This window comes from Prorops nasuta, unplaced genomic scaffold (assembly GCF_024137725.1).
Source record: "Prorops nasuta isolate Cenicafe-Biocafe unplaced genomic scaffold, Cenicafe_Pnas_1.2 PNAS00014, whole genome shotgun sequence".
NCBI lineage: Eukaryota > Metazoa > Arthropoda > Insecta > Hymenoptera > Bethylidae > Prorops > Prorops nasuta.
In genome coordinates, this window is record NW_027116811.1 from 1,365,709 (window position 1) to 1,379,694 (window position 13,986).

General features: G+C 29.6%; 2 protein-coding genes and 1 non-coding gene across 8 annotated transcripts; all 3 read right to left on the reverse strand.

Moving 5' to 3' along the window:
* Positions 1–382: 382 nt before the first annotated feature.
* LOC136778295 (uncharacterized) lies at positions 383–3,146 on the reverse strand. The gene is made up of 4 exons (XM_066735013.1): positions 2,763–3,146; positions 1,988–2,028; positions 1,520–1,716; positions 383–1,457 (listed from the first exon to the last, which is right to left on the reverse strand). The coding sequence occupies exons 1-4, from the start codon at positions 2,845–2,847 to the stop codon at positions 1,406–1,408; spliced, it is 375 nt and encodes a 124-aa protein (XP_066591110.1). The 5' UTR covers positions 2,848–3,146; the 3' UTR covers positions 383–1,405.
* Positions 3,147–3,681: 535 nt separating this feature from the next.
* Positions 3,682–12,560, reverse strand: Dark (Death-associated APAF1-related killer). Of its 6 annotated transcripts, none has more exons than XM_066735437.1 (12): positions 12,234–12,560; positions 11,414–11,646; positions 11,164–11,344; positions 10,772–10,909; positions 10,313–10,627; positions 8,433–9,928; positions 7,704–8,205; positions 7,558–7,628; positions 7,148–7,478; positions 6,623–7,024; positions 6,178–6,550; positions 3,682–5,762 (listed from the first exon to the last, which is right to left on the reverse strand). In XM_066735437.1, exons 2-12 carry the CDS (start codon positions 11,599–11,601, stop codon positions 5,725–5,727), a joined length of 4,035 nt encoding a protein of 1,344 aa, XP_066591534.1. In that variant the 5' UTR covers positions 11,602–11,646; positions 12,234–12,560; the 3' UTR covers positions 3,682–5,724. The 6 variants fall into 6 exon arrangements, with proteins under 6 accessions (XP_066591534.1, XP_066591531.1, XP_066591532.1 ...); XM_066735434.1 differs by adding an exon at positions 11,997–12,149 and having other exon boundaries at positions 3,682–6,550; XM_066735435.1 differs by having other exon boundaries at positions 3,682–6,550; positions 12,234–12,417; positions 12,480–12,541.
* Positions 12,561–13,090: 530 nt separating this feature from the next.
* Positions 13,091–13,162, reverse strand: TRNAG-UCC (transfer RNA glycine (anticodon UCC)). The gene has a single exon. It is a non-coding gene; the product is annotated as a tRNA-Gly (tRNA).
* Between the last annotated feature and the right edge of the window lie 824 nt (positions 13,163–13,986).

The following is a 13,986-nucleotide window of genomic DNA, read 5'->3' on the forward strand; positions in this document are numbered from 1 at the left end:
TGCATCCAAAAAATGTATCTGTCCTCATTCCAGTTTTACACATTTTCCAATAAAAAATAGGTTTCTAGTGAACAGATGTGACACAGTAAAGTCAGCAAAGAATAGTAAATACAAATTATCTGCCATAGAAAAACTCATAGAGACGCAATGCAATGAAACAAATAATATTTAGAATTTGTATTGATATGTACATGAATTTTTTTCATTTCTATCATTACTTACATCTCAAACTTACCTTTTTTTAATTTCAAAAAACATTGTTTTATCATTCAACATTCGACAGTATAATGCGCCTGTGCATGACTCCATTGATTTTCATTAAAATAACTTTGTAGGATAATTGCGGGATATACAATAATAGTATTGCAATATTAAACTTTTTTCAAAAAATATTATATATTTTATTTTAACAAGTACTTTTTCGGTACTTAAAATATCTATTGTACATGGCTCCATATATCGGTATTACAGCTATCTGTCTTTTCTTTTATCATTTAAATTAATTGAGTAAACTTAATTTAAATATAGCAATAATTCTTAAGAATTACCTGAAGTATTTAATATCATAATAATATGTATGATTTGAATATTGGTTTTCATATTGAAGAGATTGTGCGCCTACATGGGATCGGCAATATCATACAATTTTAAAGATCTTCTTTATGTATTAATAAATATATATTTTGTAATTAAATAAATTATTGGATAGTGTATATGTTTAAGAACTTATCATTATTTTAATAGAGTCAGAATTAAGTAAATACGACTGCTGCTACAGAAATTAAAATTGTTTAAGAAATGGCCAAAATAAAATATTTTTCAGGACCTGAACGAAATATTTTAAATTTATTTGAGGAAAAATTTTTTTACAAGAAAGATTTAATTTTATCGTATTCAAAATTGCATAATTTTCGTAAACCCTTTTCTATTAAAAAAATGTTAAAAGTAATTAAGCATATCCATTAGCAGATAGTAGATATTTAATAATAAAATAAGTTATTTTTAATGATAAGAAAAGGATGTTTAAAATTAGGCGATTCTGCCGATTTCAACCAGGCATAAATCTTCAACATCGTTTTATCAGATTTTTCAAAAGTAGATAGAATTGAAAACTAAGCTTATAAATCATAGTTTAGATTTAACATAAATATGTACATCATGTTATTTTTTATTTATTAGAGCTTTACGGAATTTTATTATTTGAGAGAAGAGAGAGAGAGAGAGAGAGAGATAGAGATATGTGCTATATAATATTTGATCTATTGAGAATTTGTTATCCTTGTAGGTAGTGCAGATACTTTGATTAATGGCTTATTCGATAATTTTATATAATTGATCGAAAATATATTAACTGCCAATGTATAGTTTAAAAAGAAAATACCTGAAATCTCTCATCGTTCAATCATTATTGGCTTTTCGTTTCAGTACCTTGCATTGCTTCCTGTTCTCGCTGATATCTAAGACAATATGACAAATTACAATTGAGGATGAATTTTAATTTATCTAAACAAATACTTACTTTACAGCTCTGGCTACTTGATATAGAGCTGTACAGGCGACGAATAAATTAACGCTAAATAAATTCCAATTTTTTGGTATTATGACCAGAGAATATCTAGTCCATATCAATCCAGTGAGACCTAATGCTCCAGATTGACTAATTGAAATTTTACTTGCCGGCCTTTGAAGATCGCCAAGACCTGCTATAACCAGACCCTGCAAAATAAAAATTATTTTAATATTTATATATTTAATAAATGAATCGCGATTTATTTTTCTCTTGAGCAACGCACTTGATTATTTCAGTCGATTTAGTCGTAAAGAAGTATAACGTCGTGCATTAATTTTTGCAATTCAACTAATTAACATAATTTATGTACATAAAAGTGTGTCGATAATATTACAAAAGAAATCTGATCTATTGACATTAATTCGGTTTATTTTGGTATTAAAATATATTTTATAAAAGATTCGTACTATTACCGACCCATTTGAATGCTGGCGCCCAAAAGAATATTGTTTGTGGACCTGAAAAGAACACGATCGATAATTTAAGCTTTCGTAGACGATTGAGATTGAAGGTGCATATGATTATAAAGTTGTTATAGATATATTAGTACTGATTTAATTCTCGTCTAATGTAATCACTGATAAGAAATATGCAGATAATAGCGCGCAATAGTATGATATTTGCCTTCCTTAAGTTTATGTGTGGCTTACGCTGTCAAGGCTATAATGAAGCCTGAAGCAAACTATAGCATTTGCCAAACAGCTGCCGTCTAACTGTAGTCTGTAGTGTTAGCCAATGCTTTAGTTGAATAGTGATACATTGACACTTGACCATTCCGAATAATTTGGAAATTTAGCTTCTATACGATACAACAATTATCTTTATGCACTTATAGCAGTATGACATAAGAATAGAATTACTTTTGGATTACTAGAAAGTCACTTGTACGCTGATTTTTCAATCGTTTCAATATATTCACTATTTACATAACCTTAACATAAATATGAGGTTTTGTCCATGACCGAATTATACATTTTAGAAATACGACGAGGAATCGTACATTTAGTATAATTTAGCATTATTTTAAATGAACGAACTTCATCTGATAATCTGTAAATGAAAAATGTGCATTTATCCTTTAAAAATACTTTATTCCCTATGACACACTATAGTGCACAAATGGAGCCGTATCAAAATCAGGATAGATTTGCTTTCAGCACATTTTTACACTTTCATTACCCCGTTGACTAACCAGCTGGGTGATTCCAAAGTGGCTGCAGCTTTTCGGGCACAAATTTTCCAATGGCTTTCATAGAATTTTTGTACATTAAAGACATGGTTGCTTTATCTTAATTTACTGTCACTCGAAGGAAACCAAAAAATCACAGTCTGGTTGAGAACGAGGAAAATTTAAACACAACGATCGCGTATAACAGGGAGTGTCGCAACGAATCTGATTCTGGTCTAGCAGGTCTAGCTAGCGCGTGTTTCCTCTTTACCAGTTGCGGTGGCGACCTGCGAATGAGACGTCGATTGATCCCACGATTCCCCCATTCTATCACTCGCGTGATTTTAACAACTCCCTTCTTCCCTCACCGATTGCTTCACCCAGCAACCGACAATCTTGCTTTAGCTCTACTCTTGCTCCACGCTATTCATTATGAATATAATATATCAGACATTGGATTCGAGTAGGCCAAAAGTTACACTCTACAAGGCTAACTAGTCACTAGACTAGTAAACCAACTTTTTTCAATCCCATCTTCGTATTCAGCATCGCTTTGGAGCTTGAATGTTCATAAATAAATTAACATACATACCGTCTTCCAATAGATGCAATATTATAAACTTTCTTACCGCACCAAGTTTATTCAAGGAGCTTTAATATTATATAAAAACAATGTATAACACATGTTTAGCTTATCTAAATATTTTTGTGGTAAACAGGAAAATTTCTTTTAACATGCATATATATTTAATATTCATCAGAATGACCTTCGTTCTATCCTAGCGTGTTTGTCATTGACATTGACTTGGGGAATAATCTAGCTCTTGCCAGTGTGCCAAGTCTTATTTCTTATATTATAGCTCAGCAAGACTTAGCTTATCCAAGCTAATAATATACGCACGTAAAATATAATTATAGTTTAGGATTTAATAAAACCTAAAAGTACAGTTTGTTCGTTTTATTTTAAATAAATTTGAGTAAATTTACAATCCATTTGTCATTATGTATATATGTTACAAAAAGATACATAATTTACACTAAATTGAGCTTAACAACAGTAAAAAATACGAGGCCTAGTTTCCTTTTAACTTTCGATGAGTATAATGATTTTAAAAAATCTTATGATTGAAATATACTTTTGAGCTATATTTTCCTAAATAATCTTTTTTGCAATGAAAACATTTGCCAGGATACAAAACAGCATATTTTCTTGCATTCGGATGGACGCGGCTGTCAGCTACTCTCACTCTACGATCGTTGCTTGAAGATACATAAATATTACACATGTTAACGGAAGAGTAAGTCTTCAGGACTGATAAAAGTTATATCTAAAATATTGGATATTAAAAATCACTTAAAGGTCTAACGGCAGTTGAAAAAGTAAATGCTCTTATAACAGCCCTCCTGTGTTGCACTGTGTTTATCATATAAAAAATGTATAATAAACATCTTTCCTAATTGAACAATATACATTTGTTTAGTTTTCTTTTATCACAATTTTAATAGTCTTATGATTACCACGATTATCTCCATTTTTATTATATGAAAGAATCTGAACTAAAATAAGCAGTGTTTTCAAGTTTTCTTAAACTATTATTAGATTTTTTTCAGTTATGGTATCTTGAAATGAAATATTTGTAAAATTAAATATGTGCGATAAAATGAAAAAGCACTGAAATTTAAAAAAATGTTCTAAAAGCCTGATATTATCTTAAACTGCATTTGTACCGTCTCGACGTTAAACATTTCTCTACAAATCTATAAAACAATTCTTTTTTAAGTAATTGATTCTATTTTACCAAAAACATTTTTGTTTTAAAAGGTCCAAGGACTTTTTTTTTTACTTTATACGACATACTTCAAATTATGCACCAAATTTTTTTATGTGGTAAACTATCATTCCATATTATCTTTGCACTAGACCATTTAAGCTTCAACTTACTTTCTAGCAATGATATAATTGTTAATTAACACTAGATTTACCAGCAATTTACATATACCAATTTCTACCGAAATTTGTCATTTTGATTGGTACTGGGCATAAGCGTCAATAAAAAAATTTCCATTTTCGAATACATATGTAATAATAATCGCTTAAAAAAATGATTATTTAGTTTCAGCTACCAAATTAATCATATCATTTCCGCAAAAACTTTTGACATACAGGCCGCGTTCAGGAGTATACTGTCAATACTAGCATCATTAATCTAATTTTTATTGGTCTGGTAAATTTAGTGCTAAATTGAGAAAAGCTGTGTGCGCATTTGTTTTTTAACAATTCTAAATATGAGAGCACATAAATATTCTATTACAGACTTATATGCAACCTATGAGATCTTCTAAGAATGCGTATCAATAATCGCACATAGTATGATCTTACGTTATAACACAAATTCATAAAGTTTATATTACAAAATTTGATCATAAAATGCTACGAGCTTATGTTAAAGCCTAAAAATTCATATATGCTTTTAAACAGTCAACGTAAATCCTATTAGTGGATTTTTTAAAGTCTTATATTTAGTAATTAAAAATATCTATTAAAGAAGATTGCAAAATTTTCTCTACTTGTTGATTTTTGTTAGTTTTTAAGGCACTGTAGTTTTACATACAATTCATAGAACCTTTTTCTCGCGATATATTGTATTAAATTCTGTAGCAACACTAATAACTTACATTTAATGTAATGCTACACAACTATATCGATTTCTTTTTGTTCTAATCATTCTTAAGTTGATTATGTAAAATTGATTTCTAAAGAACAAAAAAGCTATGGCACGTATATACATAACGTGGGCATGATATATATTTTAAGAAATGTATAATTGATTGCAAGAGATCGATTATTTTCGTACCTTATCTAATAATTCATTTTTAAACTAATTTTATAAAAAGAATATAAAATTAAAAATAACAAAACTGCAGTTACACTTAGATTCTTTAAAATAAATGCATGTTTAAGTAGATATATAAATGCCAGTGACAGTCACAGTTTCCAATTGCTTTTTCCCTTTTTTCTTGTTTCTACGAAACATTATTGTAAATAGTACAAAAATCGTACAAATAGATTACAAAATTGTCTAAGTTCACTTAGTAAATTGATTTTTCTATTGTTCTACTACATAGAATGATATTAAATAGTCTATCCATCATAACTATTTGTCCTATCATAAAGATTCATGTTGTGAGCGTCAGCATATGCTGTTTAACATGATCGTTTAAATGAGCTTGATAAATACTAGATTTAATCCAATCTGTATACTGATGAATACCTATCTTTCGTTAAGACCAAATGGAGAAAAACTATTGACTGAACCATGTATATCAACTGTTACAAATTTACTGAAATCTTCAGAAATAAATACTTTTGCAATATAACTTTGCGGTAGTTGAACAACAGCTAATAATGCTACGTTTTCATGGTATTTAGCCTGCTTACCTTTCCAGTATATACTTATGTTTGGGTCAGCAATAGACAGGCCGTCGTAATTATTTTGTACATCATCAACACTTGATTGAAGCTGGAGATCTGATAATTTACTACTTACACTTTTACTATTCACAATTGTGGATTCATTTTCATTTGTTTTAAAAGAAGGAGTACTCATACTATTTCTGAGAAACCCCATTCTACTCCGTCTATTTCTTTTAGTTGCATTTATCAATGCAAAATTTAACCATAAAAGTCCATCATAATCTGCAGATAATAAAATAGGAGTACCAGTATTTAATGGTGCCCAATATAACTTTATAATTGGTACAGTATGAGAATGTATTCGATGTAATTCATACTTATTTGGTATATCCACAATCTGTAATTAATTTAAAGATTAAAATTGTATCAATTTATTTTAAACATATAAACATTGAAATGTGTAGCTTACCAATATTTCACCATTTTCAAAACCTGCAGCTAAGTACTGCCCGTTCTGAGTAATATCGCAACACGATATTTTATTGCAAAATTGATGCTTGTAGAAAATGTTAATATCAGTATTCGACATGGATGAAGCAATTTCTATTAAATCAAACGAAAAAACTTCTTGAGATTCGGTTATTACAGATAGAAATTTTTTATCAAAATTCAAGCATGTATTTAAAATATGCATATTGCAATCCTCTGCTATTGCACTTTGTTTAATGGGATCCCAGTAGTTCTTTTCAACGGTCCAAAGAGTTATGACACCATTTTTAGTCAGAGTTATAACAATCCTTTTATTAATGGCATAAATAGCTGTTACATAACCAGTGTTTGGAATTGAAAATGTTACTCTAAAATGACACACCTAGAAAACACATGAAAGTTAAAAGTGCTCTTTTTACAAAGAAACGTAATTGACATTTAAATGGAATTATTGCTACAATATAAATGGCAACACATAAAAATAAAATATAATAATATTTATTACCTTTAAGTTATTCTCATCTTTTCTGCATATTACTATGTCTTTATCTTCAATATTAAGAAATTCTACAAAATCTGAAGGATCTTGTAAAGTTAATATTTTTATCATTTTTTTTGTGTCTACTTCTAACAGAAAGACATAACTTTTATCCGTAATTATTATTACTTTAGTTCCATCAGCTGAAAGACTCAAGCGTAATATTTTTCCTTCCAGTGGCTCTGATTCAAATATTGTTTTATCATTATGCAATATCTCAATTGTATTGGTAAATGTCTCTTTTGCTATTATATCAGTTTTTCCATAAATCTGAATAATTGCATCAATAAGCGGCTTTCTAATGTTTAAAGAAAAAAGACACTAAATAATACAGTTTATTTAAAGCTTAACTCTTACATCAGCATTAAATACTATACCTTACTGATTCCACTGATGCCTCTTGTGGCAAGCACCATCTATGAATCAATCTATCTTTGCTTCCACAAATCTAAAACAAACGATTATGAATGAAGTTTACTAATAATACAAACAGTTCAGTAAAATTATACAAAAAATTACATACAATATGATGATCTTTATTTCGGCGCCAGTAAGTATCCAAGGAAGTTACATGACTTTTATATGTAGCTATTGGTTCAAATCCTTCGAATACTCTCCATACATTTATAAAACCACCTGAATCTGCTAATATTAAATATCTACCATCATAGGTAATTGTTGCACAGGTGAATACTTTCGCATTTTCAACGCTTGCGCATTCTTTTTTATTGTAATTATGTATGAGGTCACCTTGCATTGTAAACCACTTTATATGAATTGCTTTCTTTTCAGTTATAATAATCAGTGAATTATCTTCTTTTGGTAAATCTCGAAAGAAAATTATGTTCTTTCCTTGAAATCTTGGATTGTATTGAGAAATGTATTTGTACTCAGTCTTTGCAATAATTTTATCATCAAAACATTTTTGATCTCGTGGTCTTCCATATGTAATCAGCACTCCATGTATATCATCCATAACGTGTAATAAGTGTCCCCTTGAAGTGAAGGCAATATTCTTAAGGCCCCTGTCAAAAATTGTTTAAGTTTAATATATAGAAAAAAGAAAAATAGTCTGTAGAAAATAAGACATACAAATTTTTATATAAAAGTGTAAAATGACCAAATATAAGCAATTTTCATTTAATTAATAGTAAAAACACTAACATATATCTAAGATTTATTTTAAAATTTATACTTTATATGATTAGCTTTTGGTTTAAGATATTAGAGTGAAAATACGTTTCACACATACCCTTGTTTGTTCTTATGAAATGTTATAGTCTTTCCTTCCAAATTCCAAATCCAAATAGAACCTTTATTAGTACAGGCAGCAATGCATTCATCGTCATATCCAAATATTACATCTAATATAATTTCATTATCAATAGTTAATGTCAATGAACTATCATCATGCGACTCATTATTTGTAAAAATACCAGTCCAATTAAACTGTTTTTCAGAAGGACTTCTAAGATAAGTTTCATGATCATCTACACCTTCATCATCATGTAAATTGAATAATTTTATTATGCCTACACTGTTTAGGCTTAAAAAATATTCTCCATTCTCTGACAATACAATTTTTTTTATGCATCCCTCATTATTGCTTCGATAAAATTTATTCTTCTTTGTAATGGAATCCCATTCAATCACTTGGCCTGTTTTAGTTCCAATTAGAATGGAATTATGATTATCTGTGAATGATGACGTACAAATTTCATTGGATATTTCTTCTGTTAAAGGGAAAATAATTTCCCCAATTCTTCTATCATGAGAAAAATATAAGTAATTTGGTTTTTCGTGCGCTATTTTCAGTGCAGTTTCTGTAATGTAACCTGGGTATCTGTAATTTAATCCAATTTGAACTAGGTCTAAACATTTTTTATGTCTGTGTTCAGCTATTACACTTGCTTGTTCTTGTAAAAAATGTTCTAGCTCTGTAACTTTCCTTTCATATTCTTTATTGTTATTAGTTATGAATCTTCTATATTTTTTCAAATCAATGACTAAATCACTTAATCCGGTACAATTTATTTTAGCCTGTAGAAAGTCGAAATTTAAATAGAGATTTGGGAATTTATCGATTAAACCTGCTTGTTCTAAATGATGACCTATATAAGAATGTATGTAATTATCCTTTGGCAGCTTTGAAAAATCTCCTTCACAATAAGTTTCATATTTTTCAACAAAAGATTTATGAATTTGTACTAGTTTCTTCTTGCCCAATTTTTCTCGTAAATGGCATAAAAGTAAATCATGCACACCATAAATGTAAGTCTTTAGACCAGAATTCCATTGTTTAGCAGCAAGCGATTTATGACATAGGTCTAACATTTTTTCTTCTACTTCATATGGATGACCTCCCCATAAAATTTCTAAAGTTTTTGGCATAATATTTACATCTTCATTAAAAATTGCTAATTCTTCATAACATTCTCTTATTTCTGTTGGTAGCTCTTTAATACACATATCAAAGATAGCTGATTGTTTTTCTAAAAATTTTTTTATGACTTTGTTTTTGGCATCTTTTTTTATAAGACACTGTAAATAATATTCCCATCTAGCAGAGCTTCTTTTCATGTCTTCTTTAAATTCTTCAAACTGAGCAGCAAACATGGCTATCAAGAGCGGCATTCCTTTACATTCTTTGTGTAATTTTTTAGCCTCTTTAGGTAATTTATCCGGAGAAGTATTTAGAACTTTAGCAAACAAGCCCAGAGTTTCTGTCTCTGTAAAGCCATCATTTATCTAAAAATAGATTTCCATTATTAAATTTTCTTACTTAATAGATTAAAAATTGCAATATTGTAGCAGACAATTGTAGAGGTTTATGAAGCTGGGTAAATGAGTAAATTTTGTGTGTGCTGTGTAGGTAAAAAAAATTTTATATATCAGAAATGAATAAAATATCTGGAAATTAGTTTTGAAAAGAAGTGAATATTGGGATGAGTAAAAATTATTATGATATATTCATCTAACTAAACGTGTCTTAACTATTTATTCAAATTATAAATGGCTTGGCAATTTATTAATTTGTAAGTTTGAGTGGACTTTATAATTGTTATTAAACTGGTCTAGATCTTTTATTAGTGTCAGGGAGTATAATTTTTAAAGCAATATTATTCAAGTTACCTCTATCACTGTACGATTCCGATCTCCTAATATAGAGATATCTGTTGTAATTACAAGGGTTTTACATTTAAAATCAAATATGTCAATGATTTCTTTTCTACAAACATCATCTAAGATTAATAATGCATTGCAATTCTCAACTTTACTAAAATGATGTTTTAAAGATAGTACAAGGGAATCCTGTAAGGGTTCAACTTTCAATGTTTCTGGTACAATTTCTAGATTCCTTATATGATGATATAATGCATTTAATTGTATTATAATCTCTTGTTCAATTGATCTGTCGTATCCAAATTTTATCCAATATACTTTATTCTAAAATATATACAAAAATAATAATTAATAAATTTCCTGTAAAATCAGTACAACTAAGCATTTTTGCAGAATAATCTTTTACACAGATTAAAATTGCTTAAATATAATCAAATAAAAGAGCATACATTAAATTAATCAGTTTACCTGAAATAAATTCTTTACAAGCTTTGTGTCTTTAAGTGTACTTGCTGTCAAAGAAGATTTTCCAAATCCTTTCATGCCTCTCAAAACAACATATTCTTTTGGTTTGAGGTTACACAGAGCGTCCCTTAACTGTTTCATCTAAAATAAATTACTACATGCTATATCAAAATGTATACAAGCTACTTTAAAATTAAATTGATTATAGTTAATCCTTCACTACAAAAATTGTTTTAACACTCACACATCAATATTTCCAGGTACATATATAAAGAAACAATGATAAACATTTTATTATTATTAACATAGTAATATATGAAATTTAAGTGTTTTTAACTTCAGAATTAGTAATGATTAACAAATACTATTTATTATATTTTGTTCACAAAAGTTACCTTTTGATCTCTTGTAACCGTCAAGGGGGAGACAGGTGGAAGATTAGGACATCCTCCATAGTCACTTGTTTCATTAGTAGTTGTAGAATTTGCTTCTATCATCTTATCAATGTCATCGCTAATCCATCCATAATGATGTCTAAGCGACTGATGAAAGGCTTCGAATGCAGTGGGGCCACAACTGTACCAGACAATATATATTAACTTCATAACGTAATAAATATTTCTATCAGACTATTTCAAATAATACCTTGGAAGCAAATCTAATAAAATTTTGGCTCTTTCACTCTTAGAAGCACCCTTTTGTATTTCAGCTATATCTTGATCTTTTAAAATGTATTCAGATACTAAAGGATGAATTATTCCATTATATACATCTACATCACTGATTATACTTTTCTCCAACTTATGGAGTATTTCTTTATGAGATGAATCCATCTTTAATATTTGTTAGATTATTGCTGGAGTTGAGGACTTTTTATGCTGAAACAACAATTTCTTTCTTAACGAGATCCCTCATACCCCGACATATTATACAGATCGAAAATGCTGATTTCGTAACGTCACAAATTTCTCTTTCTAGTAAAAATATCAAATCTTTGAAAAAAAAAAAGTTCTTGAAGTAACTGCTTTTGTGTATTATAAAAACAATAAATATATTGAAAAAACGAATGTCTCTAAGACAAAGTATAATTCCTAACGAATCCACATTAAATTTGAAAAGAATAAAACCCCATGAGAAATAACGCTGTGTCGTTGCCCCGCGTTTCCTAAATATTTACTTTTATTTATTTGAATAAACATATATATATATACAAAATAACATGCCGTACCGCTGATCAACATTTTCAATCCATTATGTCGATATGAGTTATCCCGTTCAATGCCATATGAAACTAAATTTTCATTTGTAAGTTAATTAGAGAAGCGTTTTAAGTAATGAACAATTATCCATTATTCCACAAGAATAAGATAATTTCTATGTACTGAAATAAAGAAAAAAAGAGGAATAGAAACAATTATAAATTTTATTAGTGTAGAGTATAGATAATTAAATTTTCAAAACTTACAAATAACATCGTTAATATGTGGAATCCGATGATCGTCAGTATTTCGCGTACCAACGTTTTATTTTACACATTCTTTGTTCTCAAGAAACTACACAGTATTCACAGTTCTTTCGCCCTTGTCACAGTACTCACTCACTTGCCAATGAAAGCAACCAACTAACATATACATACACAATACAATGCACTGGAAGAGTAACGATTCATTGTAATTGACACTAATCACACTGATGCACTGACAGATCTTACATGTACATACTATACCACAAGTACATAGCATAGACAGAAAGTTTATAGTCGTTTAGTTTCCCTCCGCTCCGAGCAGTTCCTTCTAGCATCCATGTCAATCCTGTCCAAGTGTTGCCATGGCTGCGTGCGCCATAATTGGCTAGGTGTGCTGGTGTCTGGGGTACTAAAAGTCAGTGATACCAACTCATACAATTGGCTTGTCACTATATTCAACAATTCACTAGCCAATAGGAAACCTCCATTATTTGTTTCGGTTGTGGCTGCCTGTGATTGACACCAATTTATATCATACTTTTTCGAAGGTTTTCTATTTACAATAGAAAGAATATTACTCTTTCTAAATTGTTTCTCAATTGTTAAATTTTGTTTACATGAAGTAATTTTTGTGTTTTCGCGTAACATTTAACGTTCAATATATAGCGTTCAACATTGTTATTGTACATGTATATTAGGTTTTAGGATTATAACCTTACTTATGCCAAGTACTATTATACACATTAAATCAACAATCTTTATAATGAGGAGAAACATATATTTTAATAAAAAAAAAGGCCTGAGATTAATTAAAAATTTGCGTTCAAATTTGATATTTTTCATAAAAAAAAAAAATGTGCGATGGCCGGGAATCGAACCCGGATCAACTGCTTGGAAGGCAACTATGCTGACCATTACACCACCATCGCACTTGGTGTCCTAAGAATTCGCGACGAGATATAAGGTCGCATTTAAATAAATATGAATTTATTTGTTCATAAATATGCACATTACAAATCTAACTATTGTTATTATGAGGAGAAAGCTCATAAAATCTTTATTGTTAAAAAATTATTAGTATCTAGAAAATGTTTTATGAAAAATAGTAAACCGTATAAGTATGTAAATTATTGAGAAATTTGTGCCTTAATGCTTGTGATTACTAGGGGAAATAAATTTGACAGATACTTTAGCATATCAATAATTTGATAGGTACAGTTCTAAACACTTCAAATAGTGCGAGACTGGTATGCATTCAGGAATGGCAATAACGTTGATAGGATAGTAATATGATTATCACCTGTGCAAGAGGGCTGATAGTGGCGCTACATGTATAATTAGAGATGGGATTGAAGGGGCGTGTAGGGGCCACAAGTATAATGCCATGCAAATATACCTCAGCGCTTGGTCCACCAGGAATAGAGTGCATTAATCCGCTAATGCACATGGGTCCCGTAAAATTAGATTCGGCCAGATTTAGGTGGAAATGTGATATTTCAGTGTCGGCCGAATTCCGTACGACTATAATGCCAGACGAAGCTCGTTTCTGCGAATGCGAATCGCGTGAAACGTTGTTATTCTCGGTCTAGTTTAATTCCTGATATATTTGCTCGTCGATAAACATGAATCCTGCATTCTGCGACAGTATGAAATTTACCAATTTCTAGTAAAATAGCTATACTACGCGTTTATCACACTGATATACACGGCAGTGTACGAGTAATTCTTACTAAAAGTAAGATCACACCGACAC

Bases quoted from the DNA above. Each gene is read 5' to 3' on its own strand.
- LOC136778295 (XM_066735013.1), bottom strand. From the start codon at position 2,847: ATGTCTTTAATGTACAAAAATTCTATGAAAGCCATTGGAAAATTTGTG. The intron at 2,029-2,762 runs GTTAGTCAACGG...TGTTCTTTTCAG, and splicing joins ACTTTGGAATCACCCAGCTG to GTCCACAAACAATATTCTTT. The intron at 1,717-1,987 runs GTCGGTAATAGT...TTTATTTTGCAG, and splicing joins GGGCGCCAGCATTCAAATGG to GGTCTGGTTATAGCAGGTCT.
- Dark (XM_066735432.1), bottom strand. From the start codon at position 11,601: ATGGATTCATCTCATAAAGAAATACTCCATAAGTTGGAGAAAAGTATA. The intron at 7,629-7,703 runs GTATGTAATTTT...CGTTTGTTTTAG, and splicing joins GAAATAAAGATCATCATATT to ATTTGTGGAAGCAAAGATAG. The intron at 6,551-6,622 runs GTAAGCTACACA...AATTAATTACAG, and splicing joins TTGAAAATGGTGAAATATTG to ATTGTGGATATACCAAATAA.